The sequence below is a fragment of the Trichosurus vulpecula genome, chromosome 2, assembly GCF_011100635.1.
Source record: "Trichosurus vulpecula isolate mTriVul1 chromosome 2, mTriVul1.pri, whole genome shotgun sequence".
In the NCBI taxonomy this organism is placed as follows: Eukaryota; Metazoa; Chordata; class Mammalia; order Diprotodontia; family Phalangeridae; genus Trichosurus; species Trichosurus vulpecula.
The window spans coordinates 3,947,311-3,970,609 of record NC_050574.1 but is presented as its reverse complement, the minus strand read 5'-3'; the positions used below and the strand labels follow the sequence as shown (position 1 = coordinate 3,970,609).

Sequence of the window (23,299 nt, the reverse complement as noted above, 5' to 3'; positions counted from 1 at the left end):
TGGCACACTCTCCTCCTCCTAGCCTGTGTGCGCTCTCTCTCTCTCTCTCTCTCTCTCTCTCTCTCTCTCTCTCACACACACACACACACACACACACTGGTTGCCTGGTGGTCTTCTCCTACATCCCTCCCTCCACTTCCATTTTCCAGGAGGAGGTTGGGCTGTCGCTGGTGGCTAGATTCTGGGGCAGAGTTTCTCCCTCCATAATCTTGTGACCCCCAGTTAGTTCTTCATGTGCCTGCCCCCCCCCCCCAGCCAGCCTGGCCACAATATCTCAGAGGTAGCTGCGCTCAAACACTGTTTTGCACATTGAAGCTTCCAGGTCTTTCCGGAAGCCCTCTTCTGGGTTCTCTGATGTACTCTTTGACAATTTCTCTCCCCCAAGTTCTCCAAGGACACCCTTGCCCCATCCCCAGCCCAGCATTGCATTGTCTGGCCATGGTCTTATTGTTAACTGTGCTCATGAATGGTCCCAGACCTCCCCTCACTAGGCTTCCAACTCATCTCCACCATCACCAAAAGGCAGCCGTCATATGTCACCCCCCACCCTCAAGGGATGTGGAATGTATAGTATCACTTCCCTAGAGTTCCCGGAGAAAGTGCAATTCCCCCCAGTGCTGGGGGGTCACTAAGTTGGTAAGCCGATTGCTCTCCCTGTGCCCCATGCCCTGCATGGACCCAAGCCCAGGACTGGCCTGTACCCCTCTTCTCTAGCTCCTAGACCCGCAGAATTTGCCCCATATTCCTCTCTCCTCTGGGGGAGGGGCAGGGAGTTTCTCCTTATGCAATGTTTCCTATGCAAGGGGCTCCTTGGACACCCCCACCCTCCTCTGCTCTTCTATCCTTTTCCCTTGCTACTGAGCCTGGAAGATCAGGGTTGGGGGCAAGAAGCCAGGGTTCTTTGATGATTAATGTTACCATGGATGCCAAATCCCTGGCTGGGAACCTCAATGGAGCTGGAAGTGGCTGGAAGGAGGGCATGCCTGGGTCCCGGATGGGGAAGGAAGAGAAGTAGGGACTATCGTGCCAAAGGGTTAAACATTCTCCAACACCACCCGTTCCATACACACATATATACACATACACATCCTCCCTCTCCCGGGTTTTAAGACTTGGAGAGTTTGGAGGTCCCTCTTAAAAGATCCTCCCCCTGATCCCCACCCCCAACAAAGCTTTCAGTTAGCTTTTTACAAAAATAAACTTCAATACAACTTTATTTGGGGAGTGTGGGATTTGGGGAGGGAGCACTTCCCCTCCCCCTAAATGCTCCCTGGTCTCCCTCTGGCCGCCACGCACACGCAACTACACGCATGATCTGCATGTCTGCGGATGCCTCCCCCTCCCCACGCATGACAAGGGGCAGGGGGTACGGTTAGGAGGGGAATCTCTTTCGTGCCCCCCTTTTTTGTTAGGGGAGGGAAGAGTAGGGGTGGGTCCTTGTACAATTGGCCCCCTTCTGAGAGCTCCTAGGGATTGGGGGGGTGGGGGCAGGTCATGGGGAGGGGGTCCTGTGCCCCCACTCCACCCCACACATATAGCAATAAAGATTTCTCCCCCCACCCGGTCCCAGGGAGTCCCACAGAAAGGGGGGGGAGGGTGTGTGGGGGGTGGGTTGGGGGCTCTCAGGGATGGAGGCGGATCTGAATCAGCTGGGGGGGAAGGTCTGTAAACTTCCAACTCTGGTGCTAATGGGGGGTGTCTCCCCCCCCACCCCCAGGACAGGGGAAGGGGGGAGCCCTGCCCTCCCCCACGTCTCCCCCACTCCCCGCCCAGGGGTGCATGACCCGCGAACCAGCAGAGCCGCCCGCTGCAGACGCCGCATGTCACCCCCTCCCCCCCAAACAAATAAAACAATCCCTTTTCATTTACATGGCCCCTTCTCCCCTTACTGGGACGGAAAAATATTTTTTATTTGGCAGAGGGGGAGGGGGGAGGAGTGGCAATAGTGGGATATCTGGGTTCCTGCTGGATCGGGGTGCTGGCCCCCACTCGCAGGGCAGCACGGTGGCAGGCCATGGCCCTGTCTCACACACAGCTGATAAAGGTCTGATAGGAGCTGGCCCTTACAATGCACATAGGGCTTCCCAGCTCTTCCTCTCCACCATGTCTTGACATCTAGATTCTGTTGGGGACAAGGGATTGGTCGGCCCGGGCTCAGCATCGCTACCAGGGAGGCAGGACCCCGTGCTAGAGCGGGAGACCGACTCGTTCGCTGGGGTTCAGGGGTGAGGCAGACATTCTCGATCTCAGTCACATGCATCCCTGGACTGCAGCCCCCTCCCCACCTCTTCATTTTCTAGAGGAATAAACAATTCCCGAGTGGTAGTGAATGGTTTTCACCATTGTGGTGGCTTCAACGCCAGCGCTAGTTTGAACCTACTACAATTTCCCCAGGTTTGGAGGGTGTTCTTTGGAGCCGCTGGTTGGCTGGGTTCGTAATGGGCGGGGCTTTCCCCCTTCGACCAGTCCCTAATCTCTGGTGCCAGGCTTCCAGACACTCAGGCACTGACCTTATTGCAAGGGTAGATGGGAAGTGTGACCCTCCCACATCTCATTCTCAGTGGTCCCATGTGTCAGCTCTGCACACAAACCACACTAACAGCAGCAACATGACTGGTTCTGATGGCAGAGGACCTCAGCTCAAATTCCAACAGACTTGGAGTGACTGGGAACAGGGGCAAATCACAAAATCCCTGGGCCTCAGCAGGGTCTGACCAGCTGATGAGCAACCTCCATCCAGTCCTGCCCTGCCCCCCCTCTCATTAGGGCATGTGGTGCCCAGGGCCGCAGCAGCAAAATAAGGCTGAGGGTCCCCACTCCGTAGGGCTAGCTGGTCCTTGGTCGGAGACAGCCTGCAGGGGTGTGGCTAGGGACACACCTGAAAGCCTCTAAGGTCCTAGCTCCGATTTTATGAACCTGGACTGGGCCCCATCACCACTTCTCAGTCCTAGTGGATCCCCCATGGCCTGGCCCTCACTCTTAGAGGCCCAGAGAGGCTCTAGAACATGAGGCCGATTGCACTCCCCAGACACCCCAGTAAGGCAGCACTCAGGGGCCAGGTGAGACTTTGAAGTTTATTTCCATTGAAGTGGGAAGGGCAGGGGACAGAGGGAACAGGACACGTGCTACTGTTATCCCTGACCCTAAAATTCCAACCTAAATCACACAGAAGCCATCAGAGCATTGGGTGGGGGAGTAGGGAGGAGAGGCTGATGAAGGGAAAAGGAGATGGGGGAGAGAAATGGAGCAAGAAAGAAGTGAGAGGAAGAGAATGAGGAGTGGGGGAAGGGAGGCAAAGAAGCCATGAGACTGGATGGGTCGGGGGGAGATGACAGGAAAGAAGGGGATGAGATGTGGAGGGGAGGGGGAGACAGGAGAGGAAAATGAGGAGAGGGGAGGGAAATAGGCAAGGAGCAGGGAAGGGGAGAAGAGAGGAGAAAAGGGAGATGGGAGAGAGAGAGAGAGAGAGAGAGATGAGAAAAGGGAGATGGGGAAAGGGAGATGAGGATGAGGAGGGAAAGGGAGAGGAGATGAGATGATGAGATGAAGATGGCGGAGGGAGATAAGAAGGATCAATCAATCCGTAAACATTAATTAAGCACCTACTATGAACCAGGCACTGTGCTAAGTGTTGACAATACAACGGGAGGCAAAATGAGGGAAGGAGGGAGATGAGATGAAGAGAGGAGATAAGGAGAGAATATGGAGGTGAGGATGGAACTGAGGAAGATGGAAATGATGAGAGGGAGATGAGAGGAGGAGGGGAAGGAGCTGAGAGGATGGAGACCCAGGTGAGGAGAGATTGGGAAGAGAGAAGGAAATAAGAAAGGAAGGTGGGGTTGAGAGAGAGAAGGAGAGGGAGGTGAGGAAAAGAGGGGGTTGGGATGGGAAGAAAGAGGACAGAAACATGGGGATGGTGGGGAGAGCCAAATGGGAGGAGAGAGCTGGGAAGGGTGGGGCTGAGAGGAAGGCAGGCCTGAGCCCCACCCCAAGCCTGCCCCCAAGCTAGGTGTCAGTCCCACTACTTGATTTGGGACTGCGGAGCTTTGATGGCTTAAAGTGCCTGGTTGGGCACTGGGGTCTCCAAAGTGCAAGAAGGCAGGAGGGGAAGGGGATGTGGAGCAGAAGACCGATAAGGGGGTCACTGTGGCTGGGACTGGGGAGGGACGTCAGGTTCTGGGGCAGGGGGACCAGAGCCTCCTTCTGCTTCTTCTCCTTCCTCCTCATCGGAGGCGACCCCCTCCTCCAGGCGGAAGACCTGACGTACTGTCCGGGTGGTGAAGGTGAGGGGCCCTCGCCTGGACCGAGAGAGGGAGACAAAGGGTGGAGCTTGGCCCGCCTTTCCTCCCCCATCTCCCCACCCCAGTCTGCCCGGCGGGTCCCAAGCCTCACCGAAGCCGGTTCCTCAGTGTGGTGACCTCCCGGTTCATGGATTCAGCCGACTCGGTGACGTCATCCAGCTCACGCTGCAGCCGCCGCCGTCCAGCTTGGGCCCTGGAGGCCTCTTCCTCGGCCTCCTCCAGCTGCCGCTTCAACTGTTTCAGCCGCAGGTTCCCCTTCTCCAGCTGCCGGGATGGGGAGAAGGAAGGCCAGGCTGGCCGGCTCGGTCCTCCCCACTTCTTTCTCTCCCTGGCCCCTCCTCCTTTCTCCACGTCCACCATCTCCCCTTTCTCTCTCTGGGGTCCCGTTTCTGTCTCCTCCCCTTCTTGCGCCCTCTCTGGGAGATCTCTTCCTCCTTCTCTCTCCATCTCCACCAGGGTCTCCCTGCCTCTACCTCTCTGCCCACACCACCTCCTCTCCCCATCTTTGGGTGAAGTCCAATTCTCTCCTCTCCCCCTTCCAGGCCCAGCTTCCCACTCCTGACGGGCCTCTTAGCTTCAGAGAATGGCAGAGAGAGAAGGCGCTTAGGTGCCTGACGGTAGCCAGAGCAAGCATCCGATTTCCCAGGAAGGGAAACTGAGGCCCAGAGACGGCCGGCGGCCCAGGCTGCCCAGTGAGCCCCTCACCTGGTCCCGGAGCTGGTCAGCCACTCTCCTCTCCTCATCCACCTGAAGGACCACCTCCTTCAGCCGCTTCTCGGCTCTTCGGACAAGCTTCCCGGAGAGGATACGCTCCCTGGACCAGGAAGATGGGAGTCGGCTCCCAAGGCTCCCTGCCTGGGGTTCCCGCCCCTTTTGACACTCTTCTCCCCAAGTCCCTACCCATCTGCTCACGCCCCAGCACAGTATTTCTCATCTCTTACCGTCTCCTTCATTCTCCTCTCCCTAGCCCACCTAGCCGCCCTTAACTGCGTGCCAAGGCTGTCCAGGCTGGACTGCACCTAGAAATGCCGTCCAAAATGCCTGCTGTCAGCTGAGGCAGCAAAGCGAGCTCCTCTCTCAGGCCCTACCTGCTCTCCTGCTCCAGCTGCTCCTCAGCCTGGGCCAGCTTGGACTCCAGGGCAGCGATTAGCATCTTGTGGCGGGCCCTGACCCCAGCATCCTCCTCTCCCAGTCGGCCCCGCAGCTCCTGGATCTGACGCTCCAGCTGCTGCCGCCCACTTTCTGCCTTGGCGGAGAAACTCCGCTCAGCCGATAGTTCCGTGGTCAGAGACTCCACCTGGGCAGAGGAGGGGGGAGGGTGGCGGTAAGGGCAAGCGGGGAGCGGCCTCGGGAGGAAGGAGGCAGGAGCATGGGGGGGAGGTGGGGGCCCCAGAGAGGAGGGGGCAGGAACACGAGGGTGTGGGGAGGAAGCAGGAGCATGGAGGGTGGGGGAGAGGCGGCGGGGCCCTGGGGAAGAAGGGAGCAGGAGCACAGGGGGAAGCGGGGTCCCGGGGAAGAAGAGACCTAGGGGGAGGGGTGTGGCAAGAGCATGGGAGGAGGCGGGGCCCCCAGAAAGGAGGGGGGAAGGAACACGGGGGCGGGAGGGGGCAGGAGACGCGGCCCCGGGGAAGAAGGGACCGCGGGGAGGAGGGGATCAGTAGCATAGCGGGGGCGGCAGGGTCGTGGAGCTGGGGGGAAGCAGGTACCGTGAGCGGGGTAGGGGGGTGCGAGGGGGCAGGAACATAGGGGGAGATGGGGGCTTGGGGCATAGAGGGAGCCGGGACCCCGGGGGAAGAAAGGACCCCGAAAGAGGGGGGCAGGAGCATGAGGGGTGGCTGGGACCCTGAGCAGGGGGGAGGTGGGGGTCATGGAGGTGGGGGGCTGGAAGCCAGGCAGACCCAGGCCGAGAATGCCAGAACTTAAGAACTGGAAGGAAACTCCTGCCCCCTCCCCAAGGCTCGGAGGTGACTATCACCCCCTGGCCAGTCTCTGCTTGAAGGCCGAGGATTGGGGAGTCTCTATTGCTAAGCAGCCTCAGCACAGCCTGGGGTTCTGAGAGAGGAAGAGGACCAGCGTCCCTGCCCTGTGCCCTGGCCAGGCCATGTCGCTGTGACTGCATCCAGACTTGGGACAGGACTTTGCAAGACTTCCATTAGAAAAGTCACTGAGGAGTCGGTCCCGATGAGTTTCTCCAAGATGGGGGTGGGGAGGTGACCTGCCTCTAAGGTGCTCCCAGCTCTCAGAGCCTGGGAGCTGTTCCATGTGTTGGGGTGGGTCTGGCCTATGGTTCTATCAGGATAAGAAACTCCCTTGGCATTTGATCTAGCACCAGCCTAGAGCCACCAGGAAGACCTGGGTTCAAGACACTTAACCTGTCAGTACCCCACCCGCCTCTCTAACTGTACATTGCAGAGAAGGTGTCACCCTGTCCTGTCTTTGGTAGAGTCTCCTCACCTAGCGGTTCCCTATCCCAGTGAAACCCCAGGCCTGCCCCACCCCACCCCCCTTATGCCTTCCCTACCCCCAACCCCAAGGGGGCAGCAGGGCCTAGTGTCAGGTCCTGGGCTGGGAGGGAGCTCTGGCTTCCAAACCTGCCCCAGACGCTGACTAGCTATCCTAGCTAAGTCTGGGCCTCAGTTTCTCCCTTTACAAAAATGGAAAGATTGGATTAATGGCCTCCAGATCCCCTTCCAACTCTCCTTCTATGATCTTCTGGTGAACAGGCCGACCGCCCTGCCTCTAGGTCCAGTGGACGGGCCTCGTTCCTCCCTCTAGGTAAGTGGAGCTGGTTCCTCCCCCTAAATGGGCGGGCCTTCCCCCGGTGGGCGGGGCTAGTTCTCCCCCCTAGGTGGGTGGGGCTCTTTTCTTCCCCTAGGTGGGTGGGGCTGGTTCCTCCCCCAGGTGGGTGGGGCTCGTTTCTCCCCCTAGGTGGGCGGGGCTGGTTCCTCCCCCTAGGTGGGTGGGGCTGGTTCCTCCCCCCAGGTGGGTGGGGCTGGTTCCCCCAGGTGGGTGGGGCTCGTTTTTCCCCCTAAGTGGGTAGGGCTGGTTCCTCCCCCTAAGTGGGTGGGGCTCGTTTCTGTGGGCTAGTTCTTCCCCCTAGGTGGGTGGGGCTCGTTTCTCCCCCTAGGTGGGCAGGCTCGTTCCTCCCCCCTTAAATGGGAGGGCCCCTTTCTTCACCCCCTGCCGTGGGCGGGGTGTGGCGGGGGAAGGAGATCACACCCAGGCAGGGTGCAGAGCTGTCCAGGAGAATGGGCGGCCTGGCCAGGGAGGGCCAGAGAGGTGGGTCAGATCGCCCAGGAGGCCCGGGTTGGCCCACCTGCAGCAGCAGCTTGCGGTAGCGGTCATTCAGCAGCTCCAGGTTCCCATGCTCCTCCTCCAGCTCCTCTTCCAGTTGGCCCAGTCGCCCCTCGAGCAGGCGCTTCTCCTCCACCAGGGCCGCCCTGGAGCGCAGGGAGGCAAGTTAGTGCCCGGGCCGCCTCACTAAGCCCCACCCCTGACCTGGGCGTGGCTTTCCCTGGCCTTCCCACACCTGGAAAGGACTAGGGCTGGGGAGGGGGAGGGGGTGGTGGTGGTGGAAAACGCACTTGGCCAGGTTCCCGTTGGCTGCCTCATCGGCCATGTCATCCCGATCCTGCTGCGCCTGGCGCCGGGCCCGGTCCGAGGCCGCGAGCTCCTGCGGGCAAGGGGAAGAAGGGCCATGGCCATGTCACGGGCGGACACGGCCGGCCCATCTTCACGGGCATCAGCGTTAGTTGGCGCTGGACCTTCTCTCGCCTGCTGGACTGTGGTCCCCAGGGGCCAGACCCACGCTGAGCCCTGCTCTGTACCTCATCTCTGCACAGCTCTACAAACAGCGAGTACTTCCGAGGAGCTTAGGGACCCCTGCCTCATCTCCCTCCATCTGCGCCATATGCGCTCCCGCGCCCCATTCAGGGACTTCCCCTTGGCTCACTATCCCTTCAGTGCTAAATTGGAGCCCCTTGTCTTAGCCCCCTGACCCTCCGTCTTCTGATGCTGCCCATCCCCGTCTTCACCTCTATCCCGTCGGGTCAGTTTTGGGGACAATGCTCTCTCCTCGTTTGCCTCCCACTCACAGGGGACCGGCCGCCACCCGGGTCCAGACCCTTTACACTCCCCTCACACCTGGACTAGGGGCATGCAGCTGCTCCCCCACCGCAGGAGGCAGGGCTGACTCTAGGCTGAAGCCCTGAAACCTCCTAAGCTCTCCAGCCTCCTAGGACACTCGCCTCCCTCGGGCACTAGGAGCTCCGCGAGCTTTTCCTCAAATCCTACACTTTATCTCCAAGCCCCACGCATGTATTCGTACACGCTGTACCTCCCACCTGGAATGCATTCTGAGTAGGCTCATCTCAGCTGCTTCCTCTCCGGGCGGACCCCTACTTAGCGCCCAGCGCTGGTGTCCGCCCACGGGAAGGTGAGCTTCGAGGGGGCAGGGACTCCTCCTCTGCCTCTTCCCCAGAATCTCCGGCTTTCCCCGCCGCGGGTCCAGGGCAGCCTCCTCACCTCCTGCAGCCTCAGCAGCTCGGCCTCTAGGCTCTTAAGCCTCTTCTCATTCTCCCGATTCTGGGCAAAGATTTCCTCCCTGGAAGTCCGAGATTCCTCCACTTCCCGCCACAGCTCCTTCATCTGGGCCTGGAAGAAAGGCCTTAGACTCGCCGAGAGCCCTTTCCCCCGCGGCCTCTGCCCGCCCCGCCTCGCCTTCACCCTTGGGGTCTGAGCGACCTGATGTCGGGTGGAATTTGAACTCGGGTCCTATATAACTGCCCTCGTAGCATGAGGGACAGTGAAGGCCACACACTAACATAGGCGCTTTGGCCATTCCTCCCCACCCCCAGCTTAAAAAGCAAATCTCTGCATCCCCGAGGAACCAAATGAATGCAAGGCATCCTCAAAGAGCCCAGGAATGACCAGCATCATCAACCCTCTTAGCCAGGTCGAGGGAGCGCACTCAGCCTCAGTTTCCCCCTCTGTACAGTGGGGATCCTAAAAAGCCCGCGCCTCCCAGGTCGTTGTGAGGGTCCAATGAGGTCATCTCTGGAGTGCCGAACCAGTGAGAAAGCTGTTCTGGACTCGGGAACTGTGACTGCCATCCGTGAGGAGTGGGGGGGGGGGCGAGCTTTAGGGGGCGGGAGTTCAGAGCCACCCTTCCCCTCCTGCTGGCAGTGAAGCACCTTGGGAATGAAGAGGGGCCCTGGAAGCCCCGGGGAGTTCCTGAGGGGAGGGAAAAGGACTTGTCCAAGGTCACACAGCCCCTCGGAGGCAGAGCCAGGATTGGCATGTGGGCTGCATAAGAGGGTTTTCAGGGCAGAAGTGTATTTGAGGCAGTGGATGGCTCCACGGAGAGGGCATCTGGCCTGAAGTCAGGAAGACTTCTGACCTCCAACATTTACTAGCTGGGTGACCCTGGGCAAGTCACTGCACCTGCCTACCTCAGTTTCCCCATCTGTAAATGGGCATCATAATAGCACTTGCCTCCCAGGGCTGTTGTGAGGAACAAATGAGCTTGTATTTGTAAAAGGCTTTGCCTGTCTTTATCATTATTATTATTAGAGGGGAAAATTATTGTTAGAGGGGAAAATGGGCAGCCTAGGTGTGGGCTGATACAGCACCATCAGCTCCGTACCATCTCTGTACAAATACAGGCCACTCCCCGCCCCCAATACAGGAGAACATAAGTCACTTGAGAGCAGGAAAAGTGTTGCTGTTGTATCTGTCTCTCCAGAGTCTAGTACGGCACCTGGCACAGAGTAGGTGCTTAGCAAGACCCCTTTGAGTCAGTCAGTGACTAGTCAGTCAACAAACATTTATTAGTCCCCCTGCTAAGAACTGGGGACAAAGAAAATGGTGCCCCTGCAGAGGGCCTGGTCAGGCTGTCTACCAGCCCGATTCTGGCAAAGCTGGACAGCAGCTGCAGGAGGGGAGGTCAGGTGGGCTCTCTGCTCAGCCCCAACGGGCTCATTTGGGCTTGGGATCAGGAGCTGCTCCCAGGAGTGAAGGTAGCCCTTGGAGCAGAGGTCTGACGACCCATCTCTGTGGATGACTTAGAGAGGCCTCCCTTCAGCCAGGCCCTGGGAGGCCCCTTCCCTGGACACTGAGAGCCCCCAGGCCAGGGGGAGCTGGGCAGACACCTGGGGGGAGGGTTCAGTACAAGGTTCCCATAACTTGCCACCAGCCCCAGACAAGAGCTCTCAGGAGGCTGATGGTGTACGCATCAGCATATCCATCCTAGGTGAGGCCCAGAGGCTCCATCCCCTCCATGTACCTTGTAGGCACCATTAGCTGGAAGCTCCCTGGAGGCGGGGCTGCCTCACCTTGGTCACTGCGCTCCCTGGCACATAACAGATGCTTAATAAATGCACCTGCTGGAATGACTGATCCAGGACCATACAGTAGGCCAGAGGCAAAGAGGGATCCAGGACCCCAGCCCTGGCCTTCCAGTCTGGGACTCTTTCCAGATGGTTCCAGAAAGAGATGGCTTCTGTCCACAAATCTGAAACTCTGGGGCCCAGAATGGAGACACAGGCCAACAACTGTGGGGCCACAAACCTCCTTGGTCTAGCCTTAGTTACAGAATCTGAGCATCTCAGAGGTGGAAGGAACCTCAGAGGCATTTAGGGCGACCCTTGCCCCCCAAAGAAAGTCTTCTATGCCATGCCAAAGAGAGAAAGAAAGGCTGAGAGCATGGGAGCAGAAGAAAGTGTTGGGGTGGGGGGAGCAGGAATTTCTTTTTTTGAGTCAGTGGTGACTCCTCCTCTCCCATCATAATGTAAACTAGGACTGCATCCCTCTCACTCAGTGGTGCCTGGTAAACAGTAGGTGCTTAATAAATGCCTGTAAGCTAGATGCAATATTCCCATTTGCTCTTTTTCTGTTCTACTTTGGGTATGCAATGGAGGGGGGCGGGGATCATTAAATTCAGGAAAGATAAAATAAAGTAAATCAATTCTTGTAGACCAATTAGATGCCTTGGCATCATCCTCCACTGTCACCTGAGTGCCAAGGTCAGCAGCCACCTGCTCCTCCCCTCCCTGCTGCCCTGGCCATAGCCCCGTGCTCACCTGTGTTTTCCGTAGCTGCTTCATGGCCTCCTCCTTCCCCTGGCCTGCAGAGCCCACCTGGGCCTTCAACTCCTCCAGCTCCAGCTCGGCCTTCTTGCGGGCGGCCATGGCCAAGGCCCTCTGTTTCCGTTCCTCATCTCTCTCGACCTCAGCATCCCGTAACTAACGGAAGGTGGATGGGCAAGGGGCAGGTCAGCCCTCTGGGGCCAGTCAGGCCTCCTCCCTGCTCCTTGGGGAGCCTCCCCCTTCCCTGAAGACTTCCCCCTTCCCTCAGGGCCTCCCCCTCCTTGAGAGACCTCCCCACTCCCTCGGGGCCTCCCCCCTCCTTGGAGGGGCTCCCCCCTCCCTTGGGGGCCTCACAGCCTGCAGCCCCACCTGCTTGGCCAGCAGCCGCCTCCTCTCCTCGCCAGCCTCATCCCGGCCCTGCAACTCCCGTTCATGCTGAGCCTTCAGCGCCTGAGCCGTCACCTCCAGGCGAAGTTTGGCATCCTCAGCGGCCATCAGCTCATCCTCTAGCTCAGTCACTTGAGTGCGAAGGTCGGCTGCTACCTGCTCTGCTGCCCGGCGGGCTCTCTCCATTTCATGCACCTGGGGAGATGGGCGAGTGGGGGCCAGGCTGGGGGAGGCAGAGAGGGAGCCCAGGGGCCTGGGGCAGGGGGGAGGCAGAGGCGGGGAGAAGAAACTGAGAACCTAGGGGGACAGGAAGGGACTGGGGGCAGGCGGGCCCTGCCTTACGCTCTTGCCCACGTCGTCCTTGCTGCTCAGCAGCTCCTCCAGCTCTGCCCGGAGGGCCCGGTTCTGCCGCTCCAGTTCCTCTCGAGCTTCACGCTCCTCCTCCAAGGCCCGGGCCAAGGCCAGGGCCCGGGCCTCGCGCTCCCGGCCCTCAGCCTCTGCCCGCTCCCGCTCCTCCACTGCCCGCTGGGACACTGCCTTCTCCTCTGCCAGGAGCTGATAAGAAAGAGATACAAGCCCCCACAGGGATGAGGAGGAGGAAACATGGATGGTCCCACGATGAGGAGAAGGACAAAGGGCAGCTGCAGGAGCCCAGAGAGCCTGAAGCTTGGGGCTGGTCCCTGGCCCTCTCTGGGCCACATCGTGCCAAGGCCCAGATGAACAGAATGTCCATGCTCATGAAGATCCAGGTCAGGACTAAAAACAACTCCCAGGGCCTGGCCCCTCCTGGGCACTGATGGACAGTCCATGCCCCTTGACTAAGAGAGGGCTTCTGTGCTACTATCCCCCGTTTCTCCTTCCTTCGGACAGGACCCCCGATTTCTCCAGCTCAAGCTCGTTTGTTCATCACCGCTGGCAGGGCCGGGAGCTCCTCTGGGGCCAGGACTGAGTTCTTGCCTCTTTCTATCCCCAGCACACACAGTAGGTACTGCATGAATGTCTGCTCACTTGACTTGAGGAACAAGTGCTCTGGGCCAGGGGGTGGCCCAGAAGGCAGAGAAGCCAGGTTAGGCCTGACTTGGCAGGGATTCTTGCCCGGGCGTGGAGTGTGGGGTCTGCATTCCCCAACCTGACCTGCCTCTGCAGGAGGTGAGCCTCCCAGCACTGGAGGTCTCCAAGCAGGGGTCCCTAGTCACTTCTGGCTCTGAGGCTCCTCATTCCATTACCCAGGTACCTGGTCAAACTTCTTCTGTTTTTTCTCAAGGCTGCTGACGAGGTTCCGCTGCTGCTCCAGGTCCATAGAGACATCGTCCAGCTCCTGCTGCAGCTGCCGTCGGCCCCGCTCCAGACGCTCAGCTACCTCCGTCTTCTCAGCCAGCCTCTGGGCCAAGGCCTCCGCCTCTCTGGCCGCCCTGCGACGGGCCTCCTCTCCGGCTTCCAGGGCTCCCGCCTCTTCCTCCTGCCGCCTCCGCCACTCCGACAGCTGGGGAACAGGAGTCACCTTGAACCCTCAGTGCTTGGCCCCAGAAGCTTGAGACCTGCACTTCTTCATGGTGGGCAGCCAGCCCCTCCCGCACCTCAGGCTCTGTCCTGATGCCCCTCTCATCTTTCTCCTGATCCTCACTTTGGGGGGCCTCCAGGGCTCCTTCCTTCTCTCTGCACTTGTGGCCACGGGCATGTCAGCCAGTGATCCCCTCCTCCCCAGCTCCGGACCCTCTGGCCATCCCATCAATCTGTCCTGAGCTCCGAGCCTCTCTCTTCCCTCTCCCCCCATCCCAGCTCTGGTCCTCCCTCACCCCCGGCGGGCTCTAGCCTGGGCCATGGCCCCCTCAGGTTCTTCGCACCAAGATGGATGACCACTTGTCTAGAATGTCCTTGTGAGAATTCCCTTCATACGTGGGTAGGACTAGGTGGCCGCTGAGGTCTTAGGTGAGGCTTCTCCTACGGCACCTTCCCTATCCCCTCCTCTCCCAGACCGAGGGGGCTGTCAGCCAGGGCCACTTCCCTCACTCTTTCTCCCTCTAGTTTTGGGGTCCACTGCCCTCCTCCTCTTCACCGTCTTCCCACTAGGCCAACATGGATGGTCTTGGGCTTCTATCAGCCTTCTCTGGATCTTCTCATCCGCTTCTGTGGCTGTGACCCTGACCCTACCACCTCTTAGCTCGCCCATCCAGCCCTGACCCCTCTCTTTAGCCCTGCAGCGGGTGTGTGCTCCATTTGGGGCCCAAACCACCTGTGACATCTTCCCTCAAGCCAGGCCCTGCTGCTTTGGACAACCATAGTCCCTCTCTCAAACCCCTAAGGCAATCACTGACAGGTGTACCCCCCAGACAGCCCCACCCAGGGCATTTCCCAGCCTGCCCTTCCATCCCAGGTCACCTGGGCCTGGGCTGTCTGCAGCTCCCGCCCGGCTCGCTCCCTGGCTGCGGCCTCCTCCTCCAACTGCTCCCGCAGCCCAGCGGCCTCGCTTTCCAGCCCTCGGACCCGGGACCCCAGGGCCAGCTTGGCCCGTGTCTCCTCCTGCAGGAGCTCCTGGGGGCAGACAGATGGATGGCGGGTGGGAGAGAAGGAAGAAGGAGCAGTGGAGATGGGCACTGGGGGAGGGCTGGGGACAGACAGATGGATGGACAAATGGACGGAGGGAGGGAATGAGGTAAAGGGCCACAGGAGTTCCAAGTTGGCCTAGCCTGAGTCCCTCCTGATTTTAGAGAGGAGGGGTCCCGGGCTGATGCAGGACCAGGGGGAGGGGACCCAGAGGTCACAAGGCCTAGACGGGGGAGGAGACTTGTCCGAGGTGACCCAGCTGTTTCAGAGGGAAGGCAAGCTGCTGGTGAGCAGGTGGCAGTGCCCGGCCCCCTTCCTTTACCTGGGTGTCATGGAGCTGGACCTCGGCGCTGCTCAGCTCCTTGCTCAGGCGGATCACTTTGGACTCGGCCTCACTCAGGGCCCCCGAGACGCTGTCCAGCTCGGCCTGAGAGAGAGGCACAGAGACTCCCTGTCAACGCCCTCTGCTGCCCTTGCCCCTCCCTTCCCTCCCTACTCATCCGCATCCGGAAGGGGTGGAGGAGGAGGTCTTGGAGAAGCCTGATCCCCTCCTTCCCATTTCCGCACTTGGGGAAACTGAAGCAAAGAGAGGTCTAAAAAGGGGGGGGGGGCGCCTGTGCAGCTGTTATCTAGTCCTTTCTAAGGATGCCAGTAATCTGGAGAATAGAGGGAAGGGAACCAGGACAGTGCCGAGGAGTGGCCCAAACACCTGGGCAGCCTGAGCTTCCTGAGGGCGGGCTCTGCCTCACTGCCAGGGCAGTGGATTGACTGACTGAAGAACAGCCCTGGAGGTGGATCCTGCTCCGGCCCACACTGGCCTCACTGGGTCCCGCTTTGGACCATGCTGGCCCCGCCGGGTCTCTCGGGCCCTGGCACTCGCAGACGCTGACCATCCATGCAGTTCCCACGTAAGGCACTCGGCTTGGCACCAGAGGCCTGAAGGCCAGGGACCCCCTGCCACGTCCCCTCCCCGAAGGCCGCGTTCGGCCGTGGCCAGGCTCACCTGGGCTTTCTGCAGTTTGTCAGTCGCTTCAGCCCGGGAGCGCTCGCCATCGCCAGCCCGGGCCTGCAGCTCCTGCAGCTGGGTCTCGAGTCGCCTACGCCGCTGGTCGCCCTCCTGCCTCGAGGCCTGCAGGCTGCTCAGCTCGGTCCGCAGTTCGGACACTTCGGCTTCCAGGGCCAGGCGGGTCTTCTCCCAGGCGCCTTTGCCCTGTGGGGAGGTGGCAGAGCATCAGATCCTGGGCCGAGCCCTGGAAGGGCTGCAGGTTGTGTCCCTCCACAACCCGGAGCAGTAGGCACCCATTTTACACATAAAACGCCAGAGAGAGGTGACGGGATTTACCAGGACCATGCAGCTGCAAAGTACCCAAAGCAGGACTCAAACCCAGGTCCTCGGGCCCTCCACTCTCACCTTGTCTCTGAATTGGAAGATGCAGGTTCAAGACCTGGTTCTGCCATTTATCAGCTGTTTGGTCCACACCAAGACCACAATCTCATGAGGAAGGAGGGGGGATAGGAGCTGTCCAGTGAGGGTGGCCCCAACTACAGTCAAATGTCACTCCTCTCTGATTTTAATGTGCTGATATATTAATAAAAAGACATCCATATATGCCAGTGGTTTCTAAGCCACCGGTGGCCGGCAGGAATCCTGGGGTACAGTTTAGTTTGGCCCCATGACCTAGAGGGCCACTGAGATCTCCCATTCATACACGCCACTCCATCTCCTACTCCCGGGCCTTTACTCAGGCTGTGCCTTATGCCTGGAAGACTGTCTCCTTGCCTCTGCCTCTTAGAACCAAGCCCAGGTTTCTTTCCAAGCTCAGCTTTAGGGCTGCCTCCTATACGAGCCCTCCCACCCCCATTTCCACTGTATGTGTTTGTGTCTGTTTTGATGTGTACGCCCAATGTAAGCTGCATTAGGACAGGACTCTGCGCCATATGCCAGTGCCCAGTGCCCAGCCTGGCACGCTGCAGAGATTGAAGAAATGCACACTGATTGGTGGATTAGTCCAGGGCCTTGGTGTCCAGTGACCTGGGTTCAAATCCCAGCCGTGTGACCTCAGGCAAGCTGCTTTGTCCTCCCAGGCTGTTTTCTTGCCCACCCTCTCTGCCTCTCAGCATCAGCAGGAAAAAGCACTTTGCAGCCCCTAGGGCCAGCTCACTGCAGAGGGGACCTACATGTCTCAGTGGAGGGGTTTCCTCCACAGGGAGGGCCATGTCCTGATGGAATCAGGGATCTGGACACTGAAAGTGCTTCCTGCATTTGGGGACCAGCCCTGAGGGGATTCCTGCTTGGGAGGCTCAGGCCTAAGCCAGCAGGCTGGAGGCAGAGGGAGTGTCCTCCTCCCTCCAGCTGGCCTGACAGGTCGCACACATTTGTCAGAGCGGTGAGGACAGAGTCAATGCTTATCTGTGGCTCAGTTCAGAGACAGAAAGACAGAGCCAGAAGGGGGAGGAGAAGGGGAAGAGAAAGAAGGAGGGAAGGAGGGATGGGGAGAGAGGAAGGGAGGGAGGGAGAGAGAGACAGAGAGACAGAGACAGACAGAGAGGAGAGAGACAGAGACAGGGAGACACAGAGAGACAGAGACAGACAGAGACAGAAAGACAGAGACAGAGAGAGAGAGGAAGAGAGAGAGAGAGAGAGAAAGGAGGGGGGAGAGAGGGGAGGGGGGAGGGGAGAGAGACAGAGGAGAGAGACAGAGACAGACAGAGAGGAGAGAGACAGGGAGACACAGAGAGACAGAGACAGACAGACAGAGAGAGAGAGAGAGAGAGAGAGAGGGAGACAGAGAGAGAGAGGAAAGGGGGAGAAAGGGGAGAGAGCGCGGGGGGGAGGGGAGAGAGACAGAGACAGACAGAGGAGAGAGACAGAGAGAGACAGAGACAGGGAGACACAGAGAGACAGAGAAAGAGAGAAAGAGGGGAGTGAGGGGAGAGAGACAGAGACAGACAGAGAGGAGACAGAGAGACAGACAGAGAGAGAGAGAGAGAAATCACAGGGTCATACATTTAGAACTGGAAGTGACCTCAGAGGCCACTGGGTCCAACCCCTTCATTTTACAGGTGAGGAAACTGAGGCAGAGAGATTAAGTGACTGGCCAAGGATCACACAGCCACCAGGCTGTGGCAGGATTTCAACTCGGGTCTTCCTGAGCCCAGATGTAGTACTCTGTGCCCTGAGAGAGGCTGTGTCCCAGACGATGGTCATCAGAACCTCAGACCCATTGCTCAGGACCACATTCCTCCAGTGAGGCCCAGTCTTTTCCAGGGATGTGGCTGGAGGAGCCTCAGAAGCATGTCTCTGTGAGGCAGGAGAATCTAATAGCTGAAGACGACCTTGGACCATTTCTCAGGCCCTAGCTTTCAGACCATGAGAACCAATGGCCATTTCTAGGGACCCCAATGGGGAATCGATTCTCCAGAGGAAGGAGAGAGGGGGGCCCAGCCAAGTGACAAATGTCCAAGCCAGCAGAGGCTTCCCAGGCTAAGGCCAGAAGGGCAGCCATCAAGCCCTCGCTTAGAGGCTTGCTCGGGTGGGTCACTGGTGAGCCAGAGCAGAGCTGGGGGAGGGCACGGCACTGCGCCAGCTGCTCTTACCCGCCGTGCCTGCTCCAACTGTTCACCTAGCTCGCCCAGGGCCTGGCCGTGACGCTGCCGCAGCTCCTGCACAGCAGCTTCATGGCTGCGCGTCTCCTCCTCCAGCGCCCGCTTCAGCTCCGACACTTCTTGCTCCCGCTTGGTCCTGGAGAGTGAAAAAAGGGCCCCCCCGCCCAGTCTCCATCAGTGCCTTGCCAGGCACATGGAGGACCCCATACCACTGGGAGGACTGCAAGGTGGAGGCAGCCTGCCCAGGGCCAAGGGATCAGTTTCAAGTTTTATACTCAAGAAATTCACTCCCATCTCTTGGATTGGGGAGGAAGGTCTCACAGCAGATGGTCAGAGACAGACCTGGGCTTTGGGTGGGCTGGAAAGCTCGTGCTGGAACAGCAGGCTTCCCCTTGCCCTCCCCTCCCCCAGGCCTCCGGGGACGCCAGCCTCCTGCATAAGCCTGGTCATGGACCCCCCACCACACAGAGTAGTGCCAGGGCACCTTCCCCCCTCCCAAACTGGATCTCCCCTCTCCTTTCCAGCCTTGACACAAACCTCCCACTTCCAAGCGTTTGTCCCTGCCCTAACCCGTGCCAAGATCATTCTTGCTCGCCATCACGGCGCAGCTCCAATGCCACCTCCTCCAGAGAAGTTCTCCAGAGGGCGCTGCTTCCCTATCAGTGGGTATCAGCATCAGCCTGTCCCCTGCAGGAGCTCCCCAGGGCAGGCACAACAAAGGAGGGCCTTACTCTCATCATTGGCCAGGCAGGACTGGAGGCCCAGAGAGAGGAAGGAACTTGGCCCAGGGTGCCACAGCCAGGACTCAAACCCAGGCCTCTCCGTTTATGCCCCTTGAGCCCATTTTCCAAAGGTGGGGACTTGCCCAGGGTCCCAGAAAGGCCCCTAGTGCGCACTCTCACCGGAGCTCCTGCTGGGCATTGGTGGAGTCCAGGGTGTCCTCGAGCTCCCCCCGGAGGGCTTCCAGCTCCTCCCCGAGGTCTCGCCGCTGCTTCTCAGCCTTGGTCCTCGCTGCCCGCTCAGCCTCCAGGTCCTCCTGGGCTTCGGCCAGCCCCGCCTGGGCCTCTCTGAGGGACTTGAGCAGCGTGGCCCGGGCGCCACCCTCCTCCTCAGCCCTGGGAGGAGAGGGGAGGGCACTGAATGGCTCTGGGGGGAGATCAGGCTGACAGCCACTCAGCTTGGACTGGGGAGTCCCTGGGCTCGGATTTTGGGGAGTGGGGTCCAGCTTCAGGCAGGGGCACCCTGAGGGCCCTCTAGACACTTAGGCTAGGAAGAGGCTGCAAAGCCTGTTCAAAGCAGAGCCTTGGGTACCAGAGGTGGTTGGTGAAGGTATACCTGAGGGTGGCTAGGGAGGGGGCTCTCAGGGTCTCTGAAGGGCAGATGATGGGGAGGAGTCTCAGGGTGGGGGGCCGGTGGCTGGGGGGTGTCTTAGGGTCCCTGGAGGTGGGGACTGGTCACTGAGAGGGGCTCAGAGTCCCCAGGGGGAGGGCCTGGCTGCCCACCTGGCCAGGGCAGCTTGTAGCTCCTCCTCCTTGCGGCCTAGCTGGGCCCGGAGCTCCTCAGCACGGTGCTGCTGCTCCAGCATCTGCTCCTGCAGCTCTGAGCTCTCCCCGTCCAGGCGCCGCTTGGTCTTCTCCAGCTCCTGGCGACTTTTCTCCTCCAGCTTGAGTCGCTCTGCAGGGGAGGGGCATAGGGGGTAGCAGTGAGGGTGTGGAAGGGTCTTTCCACACCAGAATTCTGGGGATCCACAGGAACATGGACTGGCTTGTGGGAACTGAGGTGGAGCCCATAAAGCAGGGTCCCAGCAGGAGCTGCCCAAAGTCAGGCATAACCAGGCTGGCCACTGCCATGGCACAGGAGACAGAAGAGGAGGGCACGGTTGGCCCCATCAACTCCTCAGAGTTTGGAGGAAATGCTTGGGGTTGGGGGGGGGGAAGATTAGGCGGAAATGACAGGAATGTCAGAGCTGGGGCAGGGGGAACTCAGGGCATAGAACTAACACAGGATGTCAGAACTGGGGTATGGGAACCTCAGGATACAGAATGTGGAATGTCAGAGCTGGGGGAGACCTCAGGACATGGAACGTGGAATGTCAGAGCTGGGGGAGATCCCAGGACACGGAACGTGGAATGTAAGAGCTGGGGGAGACCTCAGGATATGGAACATGGAATGTCAGAGCTGGGGGAGACCTCAGGATACGGAACATGGAATGTCAGAGCTGGGGGGGACCTCAGGACATGGAACGTGGAATGTCAGAGCTGGAGGAGACCTCAGGACACAGAACACGGCATGTCAGGGGAGGCATATTTGTGTATGGCATGGCAGGCCTCACCTTCCATGTCCGCCATCATGGCCTCATATTTGTGCCTGAGTTTATTAAGGCTCTTCACCTTTTCTTCCTCCTCAGCTGCCTGAGACGAGAACTCTGCCAGACGTTCTTCTAGCAGCCGCCGCTCCTGGGGTTGCAGGGAGAAGCTTGCTTCAGAGGGTCTCCCCTGCCCCGCCTGAGCCTCCAGTGACGGGGAGCTCACTACCTTTCAAGGGGGCTATTCTCTGTCTGGTGCCCTGAGCGCCTCAGTGACAACCTATTTAACCCCTTCATCTTACAGAGAAGTAAGGTGAGACCCAGCAAGGGGCAGGGCCCATGGCCCACCTCCTCCCCTCTCTCCCTCGCCCAGGGCCCACCTTGCCCAGCTTGGCATTCTGGTCCTCCAGCAGCAGGAGGTCCTCCTCCATCTTCTTCAGCCTCGCCTCAGTTGTCACCTTCTCTAGCTGCAGCTTCTGCCGGGCCCCCTCCTCTGCCTCCAGGTGCTGCTCCAGCTCCTGAGGTGGGGAGAGTAAGGGGAGTCACCGCAGGCATATGGGCCGCTGGCCGCCTGCCTCTGCAGCACCCCTGTACCTGGGCAGCTGACTTCCACCTTATGGACGGACCAGCTCTGACTGCAGGGCTCTGGATGCAGCAGGGGCCTAATTCAGGCTTTCTAGATGCAACTGAACCCTCTATTCCACTGGGTCATGGTCACAGGCCACACCCAATGGGTACAGGTTGTACTGGCCATACCCATCCCACATGGGCCACATCCATAACATAAGGGCCATGCTGGCTATACCCACCTCATATGGGTCACACCCTTCACATACGGCCTTACTGGCCATACCCATCCCACATGGGCCACAGCCATAACCTATCCCATATGGGCCATGCCCTCCACATACAGGCCATACTGGCTGTACCCTCCCCATAAGGGCCACACCCTTCACATATGGCCATACTGACTGCACCCATCCCATATGGGCCACACTCATCAAATGTGGGTCATACTGGCTATACTCATCCCATAGGTGCCATGCCCATCAAATGTGAGTTGTACCCATCATGCCCATCCAATAAGAAGAAAGACAAGGAGAGGGATTGAAGGGAGCTCCCAGGTGAGGAAAATTCCTCGACCAGTGCAAGTAGGGACCTTCTTCCAGAGCAGTGAGTGGCCAAGTAACCAAGCCAAGGTCATACAGAAAGTTTGTCTCAGAGGCAGGACTTGAGCCGGTCACCTGCACGTGCTGCTGCAGCCGCTTCTTGTCTGTCTCCAGCTGCACACTACGCTCCTCTTCCTCGCCCACCCGGGCCTCCAGCATGCCCACCACAGTCTCCAGCTCCTGCTTCCGGGCTGCCAGGCGGCCCCGGGTCTCCTCAGCCTCAGCACACAGCTCAGCCTCTGCCCGTAGCTGCTCTGAGAGCCGGGCTCTCTCCTCCTCCAGCTGAACGAGGGGGCAGGGGAGCAAAGGTCAAGGAGCTGGTGGGTCCACTAGCCCTGGGGCACTGCCCTCTGATCCTGGCATTCCAGACTCTGAACAAGGGGGCCCTGGCTTCTCTGGCCTCATCGCCCTCCCCTTTCTTACACATGCGCTGGGTTCCAGCCTCTCCCCTGACCCTGAGACTGACTTTGGAAACTCTCCTCTGAAGCCTTCCCTGGCGACCCCTCCTTCCCACCCCTTCAGTCTCCCTCTCTCCATTGTTGAATCCTCCCTATGCCCATGTACACGCAGGATCACACACAGCCCTGGACACGCCACCACACATGCACAGTCACACCCTGACAAACTCAGGGTGAAACGACACCCCCTCTCTGTTTAAGAACCTCCCAGGGCTCCCTATGGCATGCAAGGTCTCTGTCCTTCCCTATCCTCTCTCTGTCTCTGTCCAGTGATTCCCACCCAATAGCCTCCATGCTGTTCTCTCTCCATCTGCCAGATGGGGCTTGGCTGGAAGGCCTGTCCGTCCCCTGCCATCTCTCTGCCGTGGTCCTACCATTCTGGCCCAGCCTGAGGCACCCAGACTGCATCCCTCCACAGATAGAGAAGTCACTACCTCTCCTGGTCACTCTGACAGGGAGGGGAAGGGGCCCAAGCTCATCCCTCTGGGGATGGAGAGCTCACTACCTCTCCTGGTCACTCTGACTGTGAGGGGAAGGGGGCCCAGGTTCCACCCTGTACCTCACCTGGACCACTCGGCCTTGAAGCTGGTCCAGCTCCCGGGCACTCTGCTGCTGTAGCTCTTGTACCTTCTGGAGCTCCTGGGCCCGTGCTTGGAGCACCTCATCCTGGCGGGTCACCTGAAGAAGTGGCTTCACCTGGGGAAGGTCAGAAGAGCCTCAGGGAGGGGGGCAGGAGGGCAGAGAGGAGGGACCCTGCTGTGGGAGAAGGGCCGGGTAGGCCAGGCTTTGAGAGCCCATACCCAGCATGGGGCAATACTTGGGAAAGGAAAAAAAAAAAGAGTGGGGGTAGTTAAAGGACTCCTCCCCCATCTACCCTCTGGGCATGGCTCTTCCTGTCTCTGGGCTCAGTTTGCTCACCTGTGAAATGATGGTGAGAGGGGGAAGGGCTCTAAGAGCCCTCCCAGGGTTAGATTCAGAAGTCCCAAATTCTAGCCAATTGACCACCAAGCATTAATGAAGCACCAGGCGCTGGGCTAAGCTAGACCCGCCCTGCAGGGGTTTATGTTCTAAAGGGGCCAACAACGCATGGGCGGAACTGGGCACATGCACAATACGTACAGAGGGGCTGCCAGGTCACCTCGGGGGGGGGGGGCGGCTCCCTCAGCTGGCGAGGGGCAGGGGGCAGAGGGCAGAAGGTGGGAGGAACAGTGGTGCACATCCTCTACCAGCTAAGAAGAGAACTGAGAAGGCAGCCTGGGGCGGGGGCAGCCTGTACCGACACCTGGAGAGCATGTGATCAGTCACAAATCCCTGTGCTGCCCACCAGCACCAGGAGCTCCATCCCCCCACAAAGGGATAAGCGCTGGGGCTGGACTTGGGGACAGACAGAGGGACAGCGGAAAAAGCCAAGCTCCCATCCTGCCTCTGTTCCTGCCATCTGCCA

At 59.5% G+C, this 23,299-nt stretch overlaps 1 protein-coding gene across 4 annotated transcripts in view; it reads right to left on the bottom strand.

Moving 5' to 3' along the window:
- Positions 1-3,055: 3,055 nt before the first annotated feature.
- Positions 3,056-23,299, bottom strand: part of MYH14 (myosin heavy chain 14) — a 45,482-nt gene continuing 25,238 nt past the window's right edge. For 3 of the 4 annotated variants that reach the window (XM_036747432.1, XM_036747429.1, XM_036747430.1), the window contains 21 exons: positions 22,420-22,551; positions 21,473-21,679; positions 20,609-20,746; positions 20,256-20,379; positions 19,426-19,597; positions 18,826-19,038; positions 17,915-18,059; positions 15,321-15,527; positions 14,640-14,744; positions 14,153-14,305; positions 13,008-13,256; positions 12,116-12,328; positions 11,756-11,968; positions 11,381-11,542; positions 8,826-8,954; positions 7,886-7,974; positions 7,618-7,741; positions 5,390-5,598; positions 5,007-5,115; positions 4,393-4,565; positions 4,142-4,298 (listed from right to left, as the gene is read on the bottom strand). In XM_036747432.1, coding sequence (XP_036603327.1) covers positions 4,142-4,298; positions 4,393-4,565; positions 5,007-5,115; positions 5,390-5,598; positions 7,618-7,741; positions 7,886-7,974; positions 8,826-8,954; positions 11,381-11,542; positions 11,756-11,968; positions 12,116-12,328; positions 13,008-13,256; positions 14,153-14,305; positions 14,640-14,744; positions 15,321-15,527; positions 17,915-18,059; positions 18,826-19,038; positions 19,426-19,597; positions 20,256-20,379; positions 20,609-20,746; positions 21,473-21,679; positions 22,420-22,551 — 3,423 coding nt within the window. Of the gene's footprint in view, positions 4,299-4,392; positions 4,566-5,006; positions 5,116-5,389; positions 5,599-7,617; positions 7,742-7,885; positions 7,975-8,825; positions 8,955-11,380; positions 11,543-11,755; positions 11,969-12,115; positions 12,329-13,007; positions 13,257-14,152; positions 14,306-14,639; positions 14,745-15,320; positions 15,528-17,914; positions 18,060-18,825; positions 19,039-19,425; positions 19,598-20,255; positions 20,380-20,608; positions 20,747-21,472; positions 21,680-22,419; positions 22,552-23,299 lie in introns of all 4 variants that reach the window. The other variant, XM_036747431.1, reaches the window with a different exon arrangement.